Consider the following 22,287-nt stretch of genomic DNA (forward strand, 5'->3'; position numbering starts at 1 on the left):
GTTAGTTAAAGCTGTCTCTCTGAATGTGTGTTATGGCTGCTGATGTGATGCCTTCAGGCATGTGCCCCTCTGCTAACCACTCTGTAACCATTCCTAACGTGCTCAATCATACAAACAACCTCCTCTACCCACACAACAAGACCTCTGTGCTGATCACATACAGAACCATACAGGCCTCTTTCTGTTGTTGCCCTCTGCTAACTAACTGCTGGGGTATTTCATGATGCAAGCCTCCATGAGAGGAGTCTTATGTAGGACCAGAGCTACAAGGTCCCGGTAACAACATCTCCACACAATGGCTGTCTGTCTGTCTCTGCCCCGCCTGGCCCACCACCCTGGCCAGACTACTGCTAGACACACTACACACTATAGCAGCTTTTCTAACAGCCAGCTCCCTCCTCTCACATCATAAAATGGACGCCTGCAGCATTCAGAGAAGCAGAATCAAAGACAGCCTGACAATGGCCATAGTGTCCCAGACAGACAGCTTCCACTGTGTGACAACATGCTGTATGTACAGATTATCAACATATATCACAGTTATCCTTAAGGCCTATAGGGCTTTGGTCAAAAGTAGTGCACTATAAAGGGAATAGGGTGCAATCCTGAGTCTAGTATGGTTCCTAGATGAAATGTATGTTAGCTAGGTGAATGTATGTGTATTGTAAAGTACATGATATAGCAGCATGGACTTATAGTCCTGTTAGACACCTGTTGAATGACTATAACAATAATCCATCAGGATTTCCTATTCACAAAGCTCAGTAAATTGATTATAGACAGCAGAGAGCATGAACAAGCATGTGCCATCATGATAGGCTGCAGAGGAATGTATAGATTTCCCATATGTATCACTAGTTAGTACACAGCTTGCATTTCAATTAACATGGTCATGTCACCTGCTGTCTGTCTGTGTGCTGTGCAGGGTGTGTGTGTGTGTGACTTACCTGTTGTCTGCGTGCAATGCAGGGTGTGTGTGTGTGTGTGTGACTGAGTTGTTGTCTGCGTGCAGTTCAGGGTGTGTGTGTGACTGACCTGTTGTCTGCGTGCTGTGCAGGGTGTGTGTGTGACTGACCTGTTGTCTGCGTGCTGTGCAGGGTGTGTGTGTGTGTGACTGACCTGTTGTCTGCGTGCGGTGCAGGGTGTGTGTGTGACTGACCTGTTGTCTGCGTGCGGTGCAGGGTGTGTGTGTGACTGACCTGTTGTCTGCGTGCTGTGCAGGGTGTGTGTGTGACTGACCTGTTGTCTGCGTGCGGTGCAGGGTGTGTGTGTGACTGACCTGTTGTCTGCGTGCGGTGCAGGGTGTGTGTGTGACTGACCTGTTGTCTGCGTGCGGTGCAGGGTGTGTGTGTGACTGACCTGTTGTCTGCGTGCTGTGCAGGGTGTGTGTGTGACTGACCTGTTGTCTGCGTGCGGTGCAGGGTGTGTGTGTGACTGACCTGTTGTCTGCGTGCGGTGCAGGGTGTGTGTGTGACTGACCTGTTGTCTGCGTGCGGTGCAGGGTGTGTGTGTGACTGACCTGTTGTCTGCGTGCTGTGCAGGGTGTGTGTGTGACTGACCTGTTGTCTGCGTGCGGTGCAGGGTGTGTGTGTGACTGACCTGTTGTCTGCGTGCGGTGCAGGGTGTGTGTGTGACTGACCTGTTGTCTGCGTGCGGTGCAGGGTGTGTGTGTGACTGACCTGTTGTCTGCGTGCGGTGCAGGGTGTGTGTGTGACTGACCTGTTGTCTGCGTGCGGTGCAGGGTGTGTGTGTGACTGACCTGTTGTCTGGGTGCGGTGCGGGGTGTGTGTGTGACTGACCTGTTGTCTGCGTGCGGTGCAGGGTGTGTGTGTGACTGACCTGTTGTCTGCGTGCGGTGCAGGGTGTGTGTGTGACTGACCTGTTGTCTGCGTGCTGTGCAGGGTGTGTGTGTGACTGACCTGTTGTCTGCGTGCGGTGCAGGGTGTGTGTGTGACTGACCTGTTGTCTGCGTGCGGTGCAGGGTGTGTGTGTGACTGACCTGTTGTCTGCGTGCTGTGCAGGGTGTGTGTGTGACTGACCTGTTGTCTGCGTGCGGTGCAGGGTGTGTGTGTGACTGACCTGTTGTCTGCGTGCGGTGCAGGGTGTGTGTGTGACTGACCTGTTGTCTGCGTGCGGTGCAGGGTGTGTCCGAGGGGGACGATGATGCACTCAGAGCCTCCTCTATGTCCAGGTTGAGCTGGTCCAGTTTCCTCATCAGCTGGCTCATAGACTCACACCACGGGGTCTGAGGCTGGACCAGGGGAGACTCCTGGGGGAAGAGAAAGGCAGGGGGGAGACGGTTATTAGACAACACTGGAGAAACCTATAAATTCATATTGTGTCACCATGTACTAAACCGGAGCATGCAGTTATCAGGTACAAAGGTCAATTAATTAGGACTACAACAATCACTACTCCGTAGTTGGACAGGAAAAGTTTGATCATTCAGAGAGTTACGATTTAATTCTCTGGATAATAACGTTGAAATCGTTCAGATAGTTAGAGAAGGTTATGAGCACCAGGTGACAACTAAAAACTCTAAATACATTTAAGAGATCATTAGAGGAGCAGAAAAATACTTGCATAAATGTCAGAGTGAACGTAAACAGTACAGACCAGCATAGAGGGAAATGTGATATCTTCACCACCTAGTTCTTAGCAGTCATCACGCAGTATCACAGATCTTAACCTACAGTCCAGATTCTCTAACATGTTTGTCTCTGGGTGTGTCCCAAATGACATCCTAGTCCCTTTATAGTGCACTACTTTTGACCAGGGCCCATAGGCACTATATAGGGACACATCCAGAGACAAACATGTTAGAGGATCTGGAGGTTAAGGTCTCTCTCTCTCTCTTTGAGACCCTTGTTGCGCAACAGTGTGACTCAGAAGACAAGCAGCCGACACAAAGCCATTCATTAATTTCCTGGAATTAAACTGCGGAACTGTTGTCTGTGTTCTGAGTGTGTCTGTCTGTCTGTTGGAGACCCTGCCCCCTGGAGCCCCTTGGCCCCTGGCTCTGTGTTCTGTCTGTTAGTGCCCCCAGGAGCCCCTGTGCGCCCAGCTCTTTCTCCATGCTACATTAAAACCCCTCTCCTAACAATCATCCTATTGAGTGTGTTCTCTAGAGGACCTACTGTAGTAGTGCTGGTGTCTGAGCCACAGGCTCCTTAGGTGGAGATAGGTGTGACCCACCCATTGGCCTCCTGTTCTTCCTGCTTCAATGTAGAGGCAGTGAGTCTCAGTCACAACATACAGTAAATAGGCGTGATTTTCCCTCACAATTAAAATCGTGATGGTTTTTTAATCTAGTTCAAGTTAAAGCCATGACGTTTCGGCTGCCAACGGCCTTCATCAGAATGAAAACAAAATGGGAATGGACAAGAAAATATAGGAAATACAGTTCAGGAGAAACAATAATCAATGTAGAGACAGGGAACTAGAGGTGGTAATGCATCTAGAGAATTCCTACAACATAAAGGTGTTACTAGTAGTGATCAGAGCAGAAGTCAGTCCACCTCGGGTCAGCTGCTTCACCTCTGACAGGGGAAACGCCTCAATCTGTCTATCTGTCTGTCTCTCTGTGCTATATCGGGAACACACTAGAACACAATGTCTCCTACTGTCTCTCTTCTCTCTGACAGCCACACACAGTGCTGCCTGCCCGCCTCGGAATGCGGACATTTTCCTCAGAATGAGTGGAATTTCAGAGAAGGCTTGAAGCTGAGAGAGACACTAGCCATGATTCCTTTTACCTCCTCTTTCTGGCCCCATAAATAGTGAAAAACACTGATGCCATGGCAATGCTGTCGGCATGAGACAGACACTAGTGTTACCTTCAGGGGAAAGCTAAATGTGAGAGGGAAGATATCTTCATCAGGGTAAATTGGCCACATTGTAAACCCCAAGGCCGGGTCTTTGACATGATAATGAGGAATGAAGTGTGTGAGCTCTGGGCACCGTGCCTGGACCATACCACCCACTGAGAGAGGCATAGATCACCAGGCAGGGAGAGGGTTGATTGGGTGGGATTGGATTGATGATTGGGGTAGAAATGGAGCAGGGGGGCATGTGAAAGGGAACAACGGCTAGGCTAATAGGTTACTCAGCTGAAAAATAGTTAAAACCCATTCTCTCCTAACTTATAACCCATTCTCTCCTAACTTTCTAGGAGTTACCTGCTTAGTTCCCAGGTCTATCCCCTGGTGAGAACAGGCTTCTACGCTGCACTGAGTCACACCAGTAGAATCCTTTCACTTCTAAACTAGATAAAGATAAACATCACAGTAACATGTCTTTTTACAGTATACACAAACATACCATAACCAACTGATTGATGCACAGAGAGAGAGAGTGGGAGAGAGAGCTAGAGAGACGTGTGCATAGGCCACGCAGGATTACTATGTAGCAATGGTGCCCTCAGATGGCTAGTATGAAAAGCTGTAGTTCAAATGGACTGTCTGAAAAACAAACAGGAGTGCTGCCTGTCAGAGCCCCTGGTTGCGTCCCAAATGGCACCCTGTTTCCTGTTTAGACCAAGGCCCAGTTTAAACCAGTTCCAGGTATTTAAAGCATTCCTCCTCCCTTTCCCCAAACAACCTTTATGCTCACAAACAGCCCCTTCCCAGTGTTGTGTCATACAGCCTGTAAAGCCTGCAAGGGCTATCAGCAGAGTCAGTGGGAGTGTTCCCTACCTAACCTTTCCCCTCTGTTTTACTGACACAAGTAAACCATAGGTGTATGATGTGAACATGATTCATCAACGTCCAGAAGAGACTTTTAAAGGCCAGTAAACCTTAGAAGATGGGGTCACTCACAGTCTGGTAACTACCATTAAACCTGGAGGGATGGAGTCACAGCCTGGTAACTAGTAAACCTGGAGGGATGGAGTCACAGCCTGGTAACTAGTAAACCTGGAGGGATGGAGTCAGAGCCTGGTAACTAGTAAACCTGGAGGGATGGAGTCACAGCCTGGTAACTAGTAAACCTGGAGGGATGGAGTCACAGCCTGGTAACTAGTAAACCTGGAGGGATGGAGTCACAGTCTGGTAACTAGTAAACCTGGAGGGATGGAGTCACAGCCTGGTAACTAGTAAACCTGGAGGGATGGAGTCACAGCCTTGTAACTAGTAAACCTGGAGGGATGGAGTCACAGTCTGGTAACTAGTAAACCTGGAGGGATGGAGTCACAGCCTGGTAACTAGTAAACCTGGAGGGATGGAGTCACAGCCTTGTAACTAGTAAACCTGGAGGGATGGAGTCACAGTCTGGTAACTAGTAAACCTGGAGGGATGGAGTCACAGCCTGGTAACTAGTAAACCTGGAGGGATGGAGTCACAGCCTGGTAACTAGTAAACCTGGAGGGATGGAGTCAGAGCCTGGTAACTAGTAAACCTGGAGGGATGGAGTCAGAGCCTGGTAACTAGTAAACCTGGAGGGATGGAGTCACAGTCTGGTAACTACAATTAAACCTGGAGGGATGGAGTCACAGCCTGGCAACTAGTAAACCTGGAGGGATGGAGTCACAGTCTGGTAACTAGTAAACCTGGAGGGATGGAGTCACAGCCTGGTAACTAGTAAACCTGGAGGGATGGAGTCACAGCCTGGTAACTAGTAAACCTGGAGGGATGGAGTCACAGCCTTGTAACTAGTAAACCTGGAGGGATGGAGTCACTGCCTGGTAACTAGTAAACCTGGAGGGATGGAGTCACAGTCTGGTATCTACAATTAAACCTGGAGGGATGGAGTCACAGCCTGGTAACTAGTAAACCTGGAGGGATGGAGTCACAGCCTTGTAACTAGTAAACCTGGAGGGATGGAGTCACAGCCTGGTAACTAGTAAACCTGGAGGGATGGAGTCACAGCCTGGTAACTAGTAAACCTAGAGCGATGGAGTTACTGCTTGGTAACTAGTAAACCTGGAGGGATGGAGTCACAGCCTGGTAACTAGTAAACCTGGAGAGATAGAGTCACAGCCTGGTAACTAGTAAACCTGGATGGATGGAGTCACAGCTTGGTAACTAGTAAACCTGGAGGGGTGGAGTCACAGCCTGGTAACTAGTAAGCCTGGAGGGATGGAGTCACTGCCTGGTAACTAGTAAACCTGGAGGGATGGAGTCACAGCCTGGTAACTAGTAAACCTGGAGGGATGGAGTCACAGCCTGGTAACTAGTAAACCTGGAGGGATGGAGTCACAGTCTGGTAACTACAATTAAACCTGGAGGGATGGAGTCACAGCCTGGTAACTAGTAAACCTGGAGGGATGGAGTCACAGCCTGGTAACTAGTAAACCTGGAGGGATGGAGTCACTGCCTGGTAACTAGTAAACCTGGAGGGATGGAGTCACAGCCTGGTAACTAGTAAACCTGGAGGGATGGAGTCACAGCCTGGTAACTAGTAAACCTGGAGGGATGGAGTCACTGCCTGGTAACTAGTAAACCTGGAGGGATGGAGTCACAGCCTGGTTACTAGTAAACCTGGAGGGCTGGAGTCACAGCCTGGTAACTAGTAAGCCTGGAGGGATGGAGTCACTGCCTGGTAACTAGTAAACCTGGAAGGATGGAGTCACAGTCTGGTAACTTGTAAACCTGGAGGGATGGAGTCACAGCCTGGTAACTAGTAAACCTGGAGGGATGGAGTCACTGCCTGGTAACTAGTAAACCTGGAGAGGTGGAGTCACAGCCTGGTAACTAGTAAACTTGGATGGATGGAGTCACAGCCTGGTAACTAGTAAACCTGGAGAGGTGGAGTCACAGCCTGATAACTAGTAAACCTGGAGAGGTGGAGTCACAGCCTGGTAACTAGTAAACCTGGATGGATGGAGTCACAGCCTGGTAACTAGTAAACCCGGAGAGGTGGAGTCACAGCCTGGTAACTAGTAAGCCTGGAGGGATGGAGTCACAGCCTGGTAACTAGTAAACCTGGAGGGATGGAGTCACAGCCTGGTAACTAGTAAACCTGGAGGGATGGAGTCACAGCCTGGTAACTAGTAAACCTGGAGGGATGGAGTCACAGCCTGGTAACTAGTAAACCTGGAGGGGTGGAGTCGCAGCCTGGTAACTAGTAAGCCTGGAGGGATGGAGTCACAGCCTGTTAACTAGTAAACCTGGAGAGATGGAGTCACAGCCTGGTAACTAGTAGGGAGTAGACTATTGAAAGTGTTTGTATAGCAAAGCACTGTGTTTGTATTGAGCCTAAGTGGAATTAAATAATGGAAGACATCTTGGGCCTTTTTGTATCAAGCATCTCAGAGTAAAGGAAAGGGAATAAAGGAAAGGGGGGGGGCTGCCTTAATTGATATCCATGTCTTCAGCACCTGGGGAACTCTGTCCATGTAATCTTATTCATTATCATCTATAAGGCAGAACTGCTCCTAGATCAGCACTCCTACTCTGAGACCCTTGATACATATGGCGCCTGGCCAGGAGGCAGGAAATACACAGCCTGGGTGGGCAACAGTCACATCTCCTCATTGAGAGAACAGGCTGGATTATATTAATATTCAATGGATTCATGTATATTAATATACTGCATCTAATGGTGTTAAACTAGTTAGTACACAGTGCCTAACCCTGACATAAACTTTCAAACACATCTCTACTGAACCATTCAACAAAGACATGAATATTACATCAATATGTGAGGAACATAGGTGGGACTATCTTTACAGTTGTATCTCTAAAATACTGTAATGTCTGTAATGACTGTGAACAAACAGTAGCCTACCTCTGTGCTGCTGGTCTCAGTCTCTGCCTCGTAGCCGCCGTGGTTCTGTTTTTTGGAGGAAGAAGAGGAGGAGAGGTGGGAGCTGGCTGTAGTGTTGGTTGTAGACCTGACTGGTGCCTCAGCCTGGGGATTCAGAGAACTTCTCTTCTTAACTACTTTGTCTCTGTTGCTGCTCCTTCTCCTCCGACTGACCAGGAACTCCCTGCTCTGAAGCAGCTCTGGGAATATGTCGTTGTCATCCCCATCTTCATCAACATCACCTTCATCATCCTCCTCTGAGGAAGACTCCCTGCAGTCGGAGCTGTCATTGATGAAGACACTGTGGTCGGTGCTAGAATGACAGGTGAAGGGACTACAGGTGTAGTCTGAGAAGGTGATGGAGCTAGGTTTGTGTTTGATGATGTGGGGGTGATCGCAGAGGCCTAGCCCCGCCAAGGGGGCCACAGAGAGGGCCAGGGGGAGGGAGGGAGGTCTGAAGGGATCCATGTTGTCGTCCACACTGACCACTAGAGAAGGAATGGAGATAAAAGTCTCTGATTGGACCACAGAGATAGTGACATGGCTGACCTCTGCCTCTGATTGGACCAGAAGGGTATGGATATGTCCTAGAGGGAAGGGCACATGGTTGTCTTCTGTGTGTTCCAGATCAGTAGGGACATGTCTGTTCTCCACAGGCCCCTCTGAGTGGTCCTCAGGCTGGCTGTCTGTTTCTGTCCATCTGGGTGACTCCTCCTCTAGCTCCATGTCGCTCTCTGTCTGTCTGGGCGAGGTATGCCCCAGCTCTATGTCCTCTAGCTGACCAGAGAGGTTAGCATCCAGGGAATGCCCTGATTCTACAGGTCTGTCACTGTCTTCAACCTCCAGGTTTCCCTCTATCCTAGGAGCAAGAACATCCACATCTCCCTCTATCCTAGGAGAAGGAACATTGGAGGCAAGGCAGGGGTCCTCAGCTGGAGAATTGCTGTGTAAATCCAATCCATTGTTATTGGCATCATCAGGCGATGGTGATGTCACACTGTCTGGCTCACTGAGGAGACCCGCTGGACAGACAATCCAGAGAGGGTCTAGAGGGTCAGGAGGGGAGACATCAGAACCATACTCTGCTGGCCCTGCTGGCCCTCCTGGATCTCCAATACTAACAGCTAGTTTTCCCTCTATCCCAGGAGCTCCAGTCTTGTTATAGTCACTACCAGCCTCCCTATCCTGCTGGGGTGTGTCCTGGTGGTCTAGTTCCAGTTTCGACAGCTCCAGGCTTAGAGGTCCAGGCAAACAAACATCCTCACTGCTCTCTGTGGAGCTGTCTTCATGATGAGAAGACTCTGAAGCACATTCTGAGGAGGACTGGTGTGTCTGTGTCTCTGGTTGTGTCTGTGCCAGTGGCTTTGTCTGTGGTGAGAAGGTCTTACCAGATGATGCTGACATGACCAGAGACTGTCGCTCCTCCAGAGTAACCATCAGAACTGTGTCCATGTTGTCTCTACAGTCTGTTACAGTCTGTTACGGTGTGTTACTAGGGAACAGGTAGTCTGGTGATGTGACTGGTGGTCAGGTAGATCCAGAGGGACTGCTGTCTGATGTAAGAGCTATATGGATTTGCCATGTTCCTCTCAGACCACCTCAGCACCTGGATCAGCAACACCAACTTTCAAACAGATCCAACAGCAGATCACCTGAAACAAGATACAGCATTAAAAACTAAGAAAATACAGTATTAAACAAAGAGAGAAGATAACGTTACAACATTAAACAAACAGAGAAAATACAGCAATATAGAAGATACAGCATTGGAGAGGATACAGAGAAGATACTGCAGTTGAGAAGATACTGCATTAGAAAAGATACTGCATTAGAGAAGACACTGCATCAGAGAAGATACAAAGAAGATACGGCATTAGAGAAGATACAGAATAGATTAAAGAAAATACTGCATTAAACAAACAGACAAGAAAACGCATTAGTTCCAAGCCCTAAACATCTCACAATGACATTGCTCAAAGACTGCCTGCTGTCCTCAGGTTCAGATCCATCACAGACATCCATTTCAACTAAAAGAATAGTAATAACTTTACCTTTAAGCACAGATATACCAAGCTAGTATTTTGTAAGTGTGTTTCTTCTTTCCCCTTCTTACTCTCCTACTAGCAGTGAACTAACTACAGCCGGAGTGAAGCCAGAGAGTCCAGCAGAGCTAATATCCAGGCTGTGTCCCAAGTGTCACCCTATTTCCTATATATTTCACTACTTTTGACCAGGGTCCATAGGGCTCTGGTCAAAAGTTGTGCACTATGTAGGGAATAGGGTGCCATGTGGGACATAGCCCCCAGAGAGGAGCTGCTAGCTGTGAATCTGAACATCTGGCTGCAGTCGCAACGTTCAAGTCTGGATCTGTTTCAAACACTAGAGCAGTGACATCTCTGCACACAGGAATCTAGCTATTCTGCCCAGCAGCTGATGTATACACACACACACACACACACACACACACACACACACACACACACACACACACACACACACACACACACACACACACACACACACACACACACACACACACACACACATTCCATAAGCACTCCACTCTGTGTAGGGGATAACCATCTGTTCATGGTACAAAGGGAGGTTTTTCTCAGACTGCTCTTTCCAAATAAGCTGACAACAAAGTTACATCAGTAACTGCATTCCCTACATTTCACAGATAGATACACTAACCCCAACTGTGAGGTCTTGGTACAGCTTAAACACAGTCATGAATGCCTTTGCAACTGTCCTTATATTCCCTGGAGAAGAACTTTGCCTTCAGTATGTATGGACAGCTTGAAGTCTATTGATTAGTATGGTGGATCTGTATGAATGATTATTGATTAGTATGGTTGATCTGTATGGTGTAATGGATGATTATGTATTAGTATGGTTGATCTTTATTGTGTAATGGATGATTATTGAGTAGTATGGTTGATCAGTATGGTGTAATGGATGATTATGTATTAGTATGGTTGATCTTTATGGTGTAATGGATGATTATTGATTCGTATGGTTGATCTGTATAGTGTAATGGATGATTATTGATTCGTATGGTTGATCTGTATAGTGTAATGGATGATTATTGATTCGTATGATTGATCTGTATGGTGTAACGGATGATTATTTATTCGTATGGTTGATCTAAACCCAATATGAATCCAGCCTCAAACCATACAGCCTCATACAAATAGGATGACACACACACACACACTCACAATAATACACAGTATATTCACATGGAGGGAGAGGAACACAGTGACACCAACACATGTGTGCAGGGTTTTTTTCTGCCATTGAAATCCTTGGGCGGGTCGCCTAACGTTAAGAATTGTTCAGGTCGCCCAAACAGTGCTTTACATTAAAAAAAAATTGGGATTAAAAAGCAGTTAAACAACTAAAAACAGATATAGTATGTAGAAAAGATAATGGACCTGTATATCTTTAAATCATTTAATCTTTGAGAACTAACAATCACCAAAATAAAAGCTAGACAGTCAGGGAGAATTGAAAATTCCCAAAACAATGAATTTAGTGGTATTGATTTTGTTCTATTGTTTGAGCAAAATAACACAGCATTAGCCATGGCAAAATGCATAGAATGATAGGAAATACGCTTTAAAACTGTAAACATTTCTCTCAGCTCCATAGAGACATTTATAGAATAGCAGGAAATTGGCTTAAAAATTAAAAAATGTCTCTACACTGACAAGATGGGGAGCCTCTAAAATGTTCTCTACAATTCAGCTGTGCTGACAGGCAGACTGCGTTCCTGCCACGACCCCTACCACACCCCTGCCACATCCAGGTTACCGAGATTTACCAGGATTTACCGCCGAAACCCATTCCCTTTTTCTGTGATAAATAACTGCGAGAAACCGGTAAATTATAGTAAATTATTACCATGAATAATGTGATGTGGAATGGAACTGTTAAATGATATGCAATGTTTAAATCTATCTTGGCTATGGCCTTCTGCTCTACTATCTGCATGATCAATAATCAACGCTCAGGACGTGTGCGTATTTGTAGCCTACCGTAATTACTTCCACAAAAAATGTGCCATTTATTCAAAGCGCACGCATTATTTATACTGAAACTGTACACGCGTGTAACGAGTGTCGTAATGAGTGGACCAAGGTGCAGCGGGAAAATGTATACTCATCTTCTTTAATTGTGAAAAGAAGGAAAAACAAACAAAACACGTATACAAAACACAACGAACGACACTAACAGTCCTATCAGGTGCATAGACACTAAACAGGAGACAACTACCCACAATTCCCATTACCAAAACACCCCTATACATAGGACCTTCAATCAGAGGCAACGAGGAACAGCTGCCTCCAATTGAAGGCCAAATCAATAAACTAAACATAGAACTAGAAAGACTAGACTAGAACATAGAAATATACTAACATAGAACATAAACCAAAACCCTGGAACACTCTAATCAAACACCCCTCTACAAAACACATAGCCCAACAAACCCTGAAACACTCTAAACAAATACCCCCTGCCACATCCTGACCAAACTAATATAACAAATAACCCCTTTACTGGTCAGGACGTGACAACGCGACCTTGAAATGCATGGTATAAGCTTCATGCTCCTTTCCAATTAATGCAGAGGGTGTTATTCTGGTTACATGATGATCGATGCTTGATTGCCATTTTGACAAATAGTGGTGAAAATGAGATGGAAATACAGTGCATTTGGAAAGTATTCAGACCCCTTCACTTTTTCCACATTTTGTTACGTTATAGCCTTATTCTAAAATGGATTTATTCAGTACTTTCTTGAAGCACCTTTGGCAGCGATTACAGCCTTGAGTGTTCTTGGGTATGATGCTGCAAGCTTGGCACACATGTATTTGGAAAGTTTCTCCCAATATTCTCTGCAGATCCTCTCAAGCTTTGTCAGGTTGGATGGGAAGCATTGCTGCACAGCTATTTTCAGGTCTCTCCAGAGATGTTAGATCGGGTTCAAGTCCGGGTTCTAGCTGAAGCCACTCCTGCGTTGTCTTGGCTGTGTGCTTAGGGTTGTTGTCCTGTTGGAAGGTGAACCTTTGCCCCAGTCTGAGGTCCTGAGCCTTCTGGAGCAGGTTTTCATCAAGGATCTCTCTGTACTTTGCTCAGTTAATCTTTTCCTCGATCCTGACTATTCTCCCAGTCCTTGCTGCTTACAAACATCCTCACAGCATGATGGTGCCACCACTATGCTTCACCGTAGGGATGGTGGCAGGTTTCCTCCAGACGTGACGCTTGGCATTCAAGCCAAAGTGTTCAACTTTGTTTCATCAGACCAGAGAATCTGGTTTCTCATGGTCTGAGAATCCTGTAGGTGCATTTTGATGAGGAGTGGCTTCCGTCTGGCCACTCTACCATAAAGGCCTGATTGGTGGTGCTGCAGAGTTGGTTGTCCTTCTAGAAGGTTCTCCCATCACCATGGAGGAACTCTGGAGCTCTGTCAGAGTCTCCCTGACCAAGGCCATTCTCCTCCGACTGCTCAGTTTGGCCGGGCTGCCAGCTCTAGGAAGTGTCTTGGTGGTTCCAAACTTCTTCCATTTAAGAATGATGGTGGCCACTGTGTTCTTGGGGACCTTCAATGCTGCAGAAGTTTTTTGGTACACTTCCCCAGATCTATAACTCGACACAATCCTGTCTCAGAACTCTACGGACAATTCCTTCTACTTCATGGCTTGGTTTTTGCTCTGGCATTGTCAACTGTGGGACCTTATATAGACAGGTGTGTGCGTTTCCAAATCTTGTCCAATCGCAGGTGGGCTCCAATCAAGTTGTAGAAACATCTCAAGGATGATCAATGGAAACAGGATGTACCTGAACTAAATTTCAAGTCTCATAGCAAAGGGTCTGAATGCTTATGTAAATAAGGTATTTCAGTTTTTTATGTTTAATACATTTGCAAAAATTTCTAAAAAACGCTTTTCGCTTCGTCATTATGGGAAATTGTGTGTACATTGATAGGGAAAAAATACACTGCTCAAAAAAATAAAGGGAACACTAAAATAACACATCCTAGATCTGAATGAATGAAATAATCTGATTAAATACTTTTTTCTTTACATAGTTGAATGTGCTGACAACAAAATCACACAAAAATAATCAATGGAAATCCAATTTATCAACCCATGGAGGTCTGGATTTGGAGTCACACTCAAAATTAAAGTGGAAACCCACACTACAGGCTGATCCAACTTTGATGTAATGTCCTTAAAACAAGTCAAAATGAGGCTCAGTAGTGTGTGTGGCCTCCACGTGCCTGTATGACCTCCCTACAACGCCTGGGCATGCTCCTGATGAGGTGGCGGATGGTCTCCTGAGGGATCTCCTCCCAGACCTGGACTAAAGCATCCGCCAACTCCTGGACAGTCTGTGGTGGAACGTGGCATTGGTGGATGGAGCGAGACATGATGTCCCAGATGTGCTCAATTGGATTCAGGTCTGGGGAACGGGCGGGCCAGTCCATAGCATCAATGCCTTCCTCTTGCAGGAACTGCTGACACACTCCAGCCACATGAGGTCTAGCATTGTCTTGCATTAGGAGGAACCCAGGGCCAACCGCACCAGCATATGGTCTCACAAGGGGTCTGAGGATCTCATCTCGATACCTAATGGCAGTCAGGCTACCTCTGGCGAGCACATGGAGGGCTGTGCGGCCCCCCAAAGAAATGCCACCCCACACCATGACTGACCCACCGCCAAACCGGTCATGCTGGAGGATGTTGCGGGCAGCAGAACGTTCTCCACGGCGTCTCCAGACTCTGTCACGTCTGTCACATGTGCTCAGTGTGAACCTGCTTTCATCTGTGAAGAGCACAAGGCGCCAGTGGCGAATTTAACAATCTTGGTGTTCTCTGCCAAACGTCCTGCACGGTGTTGGGCTGTAAGCACAACCCCCACCTGTGGATGTCGGGCCCTCATACCACCCTCATGGAGTCTGTTTCTGACCGTTTGAGGAGACACATGCACATTTGTGGCCTGCTGGAGGTCATTTTGCAGGGCTCTGGCAGTGCTCCTCCTGCTCCTCCTTGCACAAAGGCAGAGGTAGCGGTCCTGCTGCTGGGTTGTTGCCCTCCTACGGCCTCCTCCACGTCTCCTGATGTACTGGCCTGTCTCCTGGTAGCGCCTCCATGCTCTGGACACTACGCTGACAGACACAGCAAACCGTCTTGCCACAGCTCGCATTGATGTGCCATCCTGGATGAGCTGCACTACCCTAGCCACTTGTGTGGGTTGTAGACTCCGCCTCATGCTACCACAAAAGTGAAAGCACCGCCAGCATTCAAAAGTGACCAAAACATCAGCCAGGAAGCATATGAACTGAGAAGTGGTCTGTGGTCACCACCTGCAGAACCACTCCTTTATTGGGGGTGTCTTGCTAATTGCCTATAATTTCCACCTGTTGTCTATTCCATTTGCACAACAGCATGTGAAATGTATTGTCAATCAGTGTTGCTTCCTAAGTGGACAGTTTGATTTCACAGAAGTGTGATTGACTTGGAGTTACATTGTGTTGTTTAAGTGTTCCCTTTATTTTTTTGAGCAGTGTATATTTCATCTATTTTTGAATAAGGCTGTAACTTAACAAAATGTGGAAAAAGTGAAGGGGTATTTTATGTTAAACATTAAAATTTAACATGAAAATGTTAAGCTGCAATATGTAACTTTTTGGCTAAACCGACAAAATTCACATAGAAATGAAAGCAAGTCTAAGAAGCGGTAGATCTCTTCTATGTGTTATATTTCTATGCTTCCCGCTTTAAGTTGAATTTTTGCATCTGTTACTTTCTGTTTTGTACACCAGCTTCAAACACCTGAAAATACAATATGTTTGGTTATAGACAATATATTTCATAGCGGTTTGGATGGTACAATGATTCTCTACACTATACTTGCTTGTGTTGTCACATAAACTGAAATTAGTACAGAGTCGAAGTGCAGGGGTATGCAGTAATTGAGGTAGATATGTACAGTACATATAGGTAGGGGTAAAGTGACTAGGCAACAGTTAGGTAATAAGCAGTAGCAGCAGCGTATGTCATAAGTCAAAAGTGTTAGTGCAAAAGGGCTCAGTGCAGATTGTCCGGGTAGCTATTTGGTTAACTATTTAGCAGTCTTATGGCTTGGGGGCAGAAGCTGTTCAAGGTCCTGTTGGTTCCAGACATGGTGCATCGGTAACGCTTGCCGTGCGGTAGCAGAGAGATCAGTCTATGACTTGGGTGGCTGGAGTCTTTGACAATTTTTAGGGCCTTCCTCTGACACCTCCTGGTATAGAGGTCCTGGATGGCAAGGAGCTCGGCCCCAGTAATGTACTGGGCCGTACCCACTATCCTCTGTAGCGCCTTGTGGTTGGATGCCAAGCAGTTGCCATACCAAGCGATGATGCAGCCAGTCAAGATGCTCTCAATGGTGCAGCTGTATAACTTTTGAGGATCTGAGGGCCGATGCCAAATCTTTTCAGTCTCCTGAGAGGGAATAGGTGTTGTTGTTCCTTCTTCATGACTGTGTTGGTGAGTGTGGACCATGTTAATTCCTTAGTGATGTGAATACCGAGGAACTTGAAGCTCTCAAACAGTTCCACATGCCCGTTTATGTGGAAGGAGGCATGCTCGACCCTCCTGTTTACTGTAATTCATGATCAGCTCCTTTGTCTTGCTGACGTTGAGGGAAAGGTTGTTGTCCTGGCACCACACTACCAGTTCACTGACCTCCTCCCTATAAGCTGTCTCATTGTCGTCGGTGATCAAGCCTACCACCGTCATGTTGTCAACAATCGTATTATTGATGATGTTGGAGTCGTGCACAGCCATGAAAGTGTGTTGTTGCCTACCCTCACTACCTGGGTGTAGCCTGTCAGGAAGTGCAGGATCCAGTTGCAGAGGGAAGTGTTCAGTTCATGATAATGGAAAAGAATAATCTCTATTTAGTTTCATTATATAGTCCAAGTTTGTGTAGCCAGAGGTCTCACGATTAATTTTATTCTGTGACAAACATTTTAAAACAAGACCTTGACCATTGACTAGAAATTGCTAGAAATATTAGATTTTTAGGCTAACGAATGATAATGAATGCAATTAGAAAATGTTAGCTTTTATGTCAAATATATTCTACGTTTGAAAGGCACATAATGCACGGCCGGTTTAGATTCGTGGGCAATGATCAACCGCATGGCTATCCATGGTGTTGAATCTCCGCTAGAGCTTATCTGTTTGATTAGCGGAGAATCAGATATGTTCACTCTAACAAAATCACCACAATGAGATAAGCGAGTTATCATAAACAGCCAAAACATTCCCAGATTTCCCCGATAACCATGTGCAAGGGAGAGAAAATGACCAAGATGCATATTTCAGTCAAAGGTAGGCTAAAATGAATGTAGCCTAGTTATAACTATACTGTAATAGCATAATATTTTACCAGTCGGCCAACAGTGCTTCATAGGCCTACATTAAAGCTAGGCATCATCAACAAAATAGTGTGGTGACTGAGAGAACTTTGAGTTATAAAATCAAGAAATCGTTAAATTCATGTGTAGTCTATATTTAGCCATGTATGGTATAATCATGTCAGATTTTTTTTCGCTGGTATTATATGCTTTTAAATAGCACTTCCGATTTGAACGGGAATACCGGGAAGCCCAGTAATTTCTTGCAATTTTCTCAGGAAGAAAAATTGGTTGATTCTCAAGGAAATATTCAACCCTAGTCTCTACATGTTTTTATTCTGTGAAACAGATCCCACAGCTGAGGAATTAAATCTATTGTTTCATTGTATCTGAACTATTTTCCTGGATTTAAGAAACCTACAACATTTTACCTCTACAGCTCATACTAACCCACGGTGAGGACACCAGGACTAACAAATCAGACAGACCTGGAAGTCAGAGAGGGAAACGGTCTCAAAGGGCATGAACTGTCGATATTATTAAGCATATTAATTGTTAATTATGGAAATTAAGATACACAAGATTTTGGAATATATATCGTTTTATAGCTATATATAAAGCAAATTGAGGTGAGAGCATTGGAAATGTTTTTAGCAGTTGATCTACTTCTGTTCTGTGGGTGGCACCATGTGCTCTTTTCAAAGGATGGGTCCTGGCCTTTTGGGGGGCCTAGGGATCCGGGGGGACGGGGGTGGCCTGCCGGTCACTGGAATGACAACCCAACTTGGGTTCGGGAGGGGCTTTAGCGGGTGGAATAGTGGAGAACAATTGGAGGGTTACTGTCACACCCTGATCTGTTTCACCTGTCTTTGTGCTTGTCTCCAGCCCCCTCCAGGTGTTGCCAATCTTCCCCATTATCCCCAGTGTATTTATACCTGTGTTCTCTGTTTGTCTGTTGCCAGTTCGTTTTGTTTCGTGAAACCTACCAGCGTTTTCCCCCTTGCTCCTGTCTGTTTTAGTTTTCCCGGGTTTTGACCATTCTGCATACCCTGAGCCTGCCTGCTGTTCTGTACCTTGTGTCCCCTATCTGGACTACTGACCTCTGCCTGCGCTTGACCTGTCATTTTGCCTGCCCCTGTACTAGTAGTAAACTTTTGTTACTTCAACACTGTCTGCATCTGGGTCTTACCTGAAACATGATAGTTACTTAGTGGAAATGCAAATATTATGGTACAGCTATATGGACACTCAATCACTAAGATACTTTTTAATGGTAAATTTACAAACATATATTATGATAAATATATTTGAAACTTGTATCTCATTATGGTAGTTGGTGAAATAAGTATAGACAGTTATAATTGTAATGGCTTAGCAGATAATAAGAAAAGACAAACAATATTTACCGGGCTTAAAGAGAAGGAATGTAATATTTATTGTTTACCGGAAACTCATTCAACAATTTTAGATGAAGTTGTGTGGAAAAAGGCCTGGGGGTGAAATATACTTCTCCCATGGGCAAAGAAACTCAAAAGGGGTGATGATATTAATTAACAGTAATTTTGATCCGAATGCGCAAATTGTCCTAACAGATACTCAAGGTAGATGGATGATTTTAAATATGTTATTGGGCCATAAACAGATATGGCTCATTAACCTTTACGGACCAAATAATGATGATCCACATTTCTTTGAAAACATTTATTATAAATTATCAACCCTACAAACAATACAATACAAGACTCTATTATTATGGTGGGAGATTATAATACTGTTTTAAATATGGACCGTAAAGGAAATCTCTATGAACCATAAAGGAAATCACATTACAAACGATCACCCTCAAATGTCATGGATGTATTGGAACTAGTGGATATATGGAGGCTTAAATATCCTGACCTAGTGAGATATACATGGCGGAGGCTCAATCAAGCTAGTCGTCTTGACTACTTTCTTATGTCATTCTCGTTGGCACCAAAAGTTTAAAAGTGTTGATAGGGGACAGAATGTGGTTGGACCATCAGATAATTAGCATATACATTACTCTTACTGAATTTCCACGTTGGCGAGTATATTGGAAATTTAATCATATCCTATTGGATGATAACTTGTTTTTATCTAGGACAGAGGAATTTATAATTCTTCCTGCTGTGAATTCTTCCGACATAACATAGGTACAACAGATCCCCTTATTGTATGGGACACTTTTAAATGTGCCTTTAGAGGCCATGAAATGCAGTACTCAGCTCTAAAACAAAAGCAATTTAGGTCAAAAGAGTCCATATTATCAAAGGAAATAGAAGGTCTAACAGAACAGATGGATAGCAATAAAATCTGTACCCGATTAAATTAGAGGAAATACAAAAAGAAATGGAGGAACTCATTCAAGAAAGATCAAGCATAATATATTATAAAAGTAAAGCAAACTGTATGGAATATTGGGAAAAATTCACAAAATTATTTTTTAATCTTCAACATAGAAATACTACCAAAAATAATTTACTGAAACTTGTTACAAATGACGGAGTCACCCATGATTCACCAAATTATATTTTGAAAGAGGAAGCAAAGTACTTTAAGCATATGTTTTTGTTTTTGCTTCTCTAACCGAAGCTAATTGTATGGATTTTTTTCTATTAATAATGTAAAATGAACAGCTGTAAAGAAAGACTCATGTGAAGGTGAAATTACAGAAGAGGAACTTGTTGATGCATTTAAAGCCTTTAAGTCTGTGAAACCTCCAAGGGCTGGAAGGCATATCAGTTGAGGTATACCAAACTTTTTTGGAGTATACTCAGAGGACCATTATTAGCATGTTTTAACCACTCCTATGTAAATGGTAGATTATCGTACACTCAACAAGAAGGTCTGATTTTGTTATTACTGAAACAGGATACAAGTGGTAAATATAAAGATCCAGTCCATTAAAAGAATTGGAGGCCCCTTACACTTCAGTGTGTGATGCAAAAACTAAACAAAAAAATGTATAGTACATAGAATTAAAAAGGTATTGTCGGATATTATTATTTCTAATGAGTCAGGTTTTTCACATGGACGATACATTGGAGATAATATAACACAAGTACTGAAAACAATAGAACACTATGAAAAACTGGGAAACCAGGCCTGCTATTCATAGCTGAGTTTGAAAAGGCTTTTGATAAAGTGCGACTGGAGTTTATATATAAATGCCTGGAACATTTCAATTTTGGAGGATATCTTATTAAATGGGTTAAAGTCATGTATAGTAACCCTAGGTGTAAAATAATAAATAATGTCTACTTCTTAGAAATTTTTAAACTGTTAAGAGGAGTAAAACAAGGTTGTCCACTATCGGCATATCTATTTATTAAACCGTGAAGCACAGGGGTGGCAGCATCATGTTGTGGAGTGCTTTGCTGCAGGAGGGACTGGTGCACTTCACAAAATAGATGGCATCATGAGGGTGGTAAATTATGTGGATATATTGAAGCAACATCTCAAGACATCAGACAGAAAATTAAAGCTTGGTCGCAAACGGGTCTTCCAAATGGCCATTGACCCCAAGCATACTTCCAAAGTTGTGGCAAAATGGCTTACGGACAACAAAGTCAAGGTATTGGAGTGGCCATCACAAAGCCCTGACCTCAATCCTATAGAACATTTGCGGGCAGAACTGAAAAGTGTGTGCGAGCAAGGAGGCCTACAAACGTGACTCAGTTACATCAGCTCTGTCAGGAGGAATGGGCCAAAATTCACCCAACTTATTGTAGGGAGCTTGTGGAAGGCTACCCAAAACATTTTGACCCAAGTTAAACCATTTAAAGGCAGTGTTACCAAATACTAATTGAGTGTATGTAAACTTCTGACCCACTGGGAATGTGATGAAAGAAATTAAAGCTGAAATAAATAATTCTCTCTACTATTATTCTGACATTTCACATTCTTAAAATAAAGTGGTGATCCTAACTGACCTAAGACAGGGAATTTTTACTAGGATTAAATGTCAGGAATTGTGAAAAACTGAGTTTAAATGTATTTGGCTAAGGTTATATATATATATATATATATATATATATATATATATAACATATATATATATATATAACTGTATATATATATATATACAGTTGAAGTCGGAAGTTTACATAAACCTTAGCCAAATACATTTATGTATGTATGTATGTATGTATGTATGTATGTATGTATATATATTCATATATATATATTTGCAAAAAGATATATGGGGGATTGGAAGTGATGCAAACAATTACATTGATGGAAGCTACAATCTATCTTCAATAAATAATAATAATAAAAAAATATATATTTAAAAAACTGTCTCAAAGTGCTATGAAAACAGAAAACAAACAGACAGAGAATGGAACCCTCTTCCCTTTATAGTGCACTACCTTTGACCCGGGCCGATAGGGATTGGTCAAAAGTTGTGCACTATATAGGGAATAGGGTGCCATTTGATACGCAAGTAGTCTTACCTGTTAGGTGGAGAATAGTCATGTTTGTTGTCTAAACAGACAAACTGAGATCATCGCAACAAAACACTGGAGAGAGACAGAGTCCTAGTGGAACCAAAGTTCTCTTAATACACAAGAGAGAGCAGGAGAAAGAGTGAGGGACTAGGAGATTCTCTCAGAAGAGACAGAGGAGCGAGAGTAAAAGAGAGAGAGAAGAGAGAAAAGTGAGAGAGTAGAAGAGTCTCTTGTCAGAAGTGCAGCCACTGTGTTTCCAGTCAGCATGTCAAGCAGGTCTTCCTCTGCAGGGCAACACTGTCATCTCAACTATCCCTCTATCTGTCCTCCCTCAGGGGCTAGTGGAGGTTAGCCCTGGCTACCTCTAGGCATGCTGCTAGCGCTCTGACTAAGCCATTCAGAATATGCGTAAGGGCATGGAGTGTGAGAGTGAGTGTGTGTATTTGTGTGGGAGGTGGAAAGGGGAGGAGAGAAGAGATACTGTAGGAGGGAGAAAGATGAAGTGGGAGTGAGAGAGGGAGTAAGGGAGTGGAGCAGTATTCGGTATTTGGCACCGTAAGAGAGCAAGGTAATATGTGATTCCAGCTAACACAACATGTTCGGATGTGAAGACAGAGTGACCTCATGGCTGTATTGTCACTGGACTCAGAGTGTGTTTTGTGT

The 22,287-nt window shown here is 44.3% G+C and overlaps 1 protein-coding gene across 1 annotated transcript in view; it reads right to left on the reverse strand.

Moving 5' to 3' along the window:
* Window positions 1-21,998, reverse strand: part of LOC115163291 (stAR-related lipid transfer protein 13) — a 107,719-nt gene extending 85,721 nt beyond the window's left edge. Inside the window, exons 1-3 of the mRNA XM_029715048.1 lie at window positions 21,631-21,998; window positions 7,726-9,395; window positions 2,120-2,269 (exon numbers count right to left, since the gene is read on the reverse strand). Coding sequence (XP_029570908.1) covers window positions 2,120-2,269; window positions 7,726-9,195 — 1,620 coding nt within the window. The 5' untranslated portion in view covers window positions 9,196-9,395; window positions 21,631-21,998. The remainder of the gene's footprint in view (window positions 1-2,119; window positions 2,270-7,725; window positions 9,396-21,630) is intronic.
* Window positions 21,999-22,287: the final 289 nt, after the last annotated feature.

This window comes from Salmo trutta, chromosome 26 (assembly GCF_901001165.1).
Source record: "Salmo trutta chromosome 26, fSalTru1.1, whole genome shotgun sequence".
NCBI lineage: Eukaryota > Metazoa > Chordata > Actinopteri > Salmoniformes > Salmonidae > Salmo > Salmo trutta.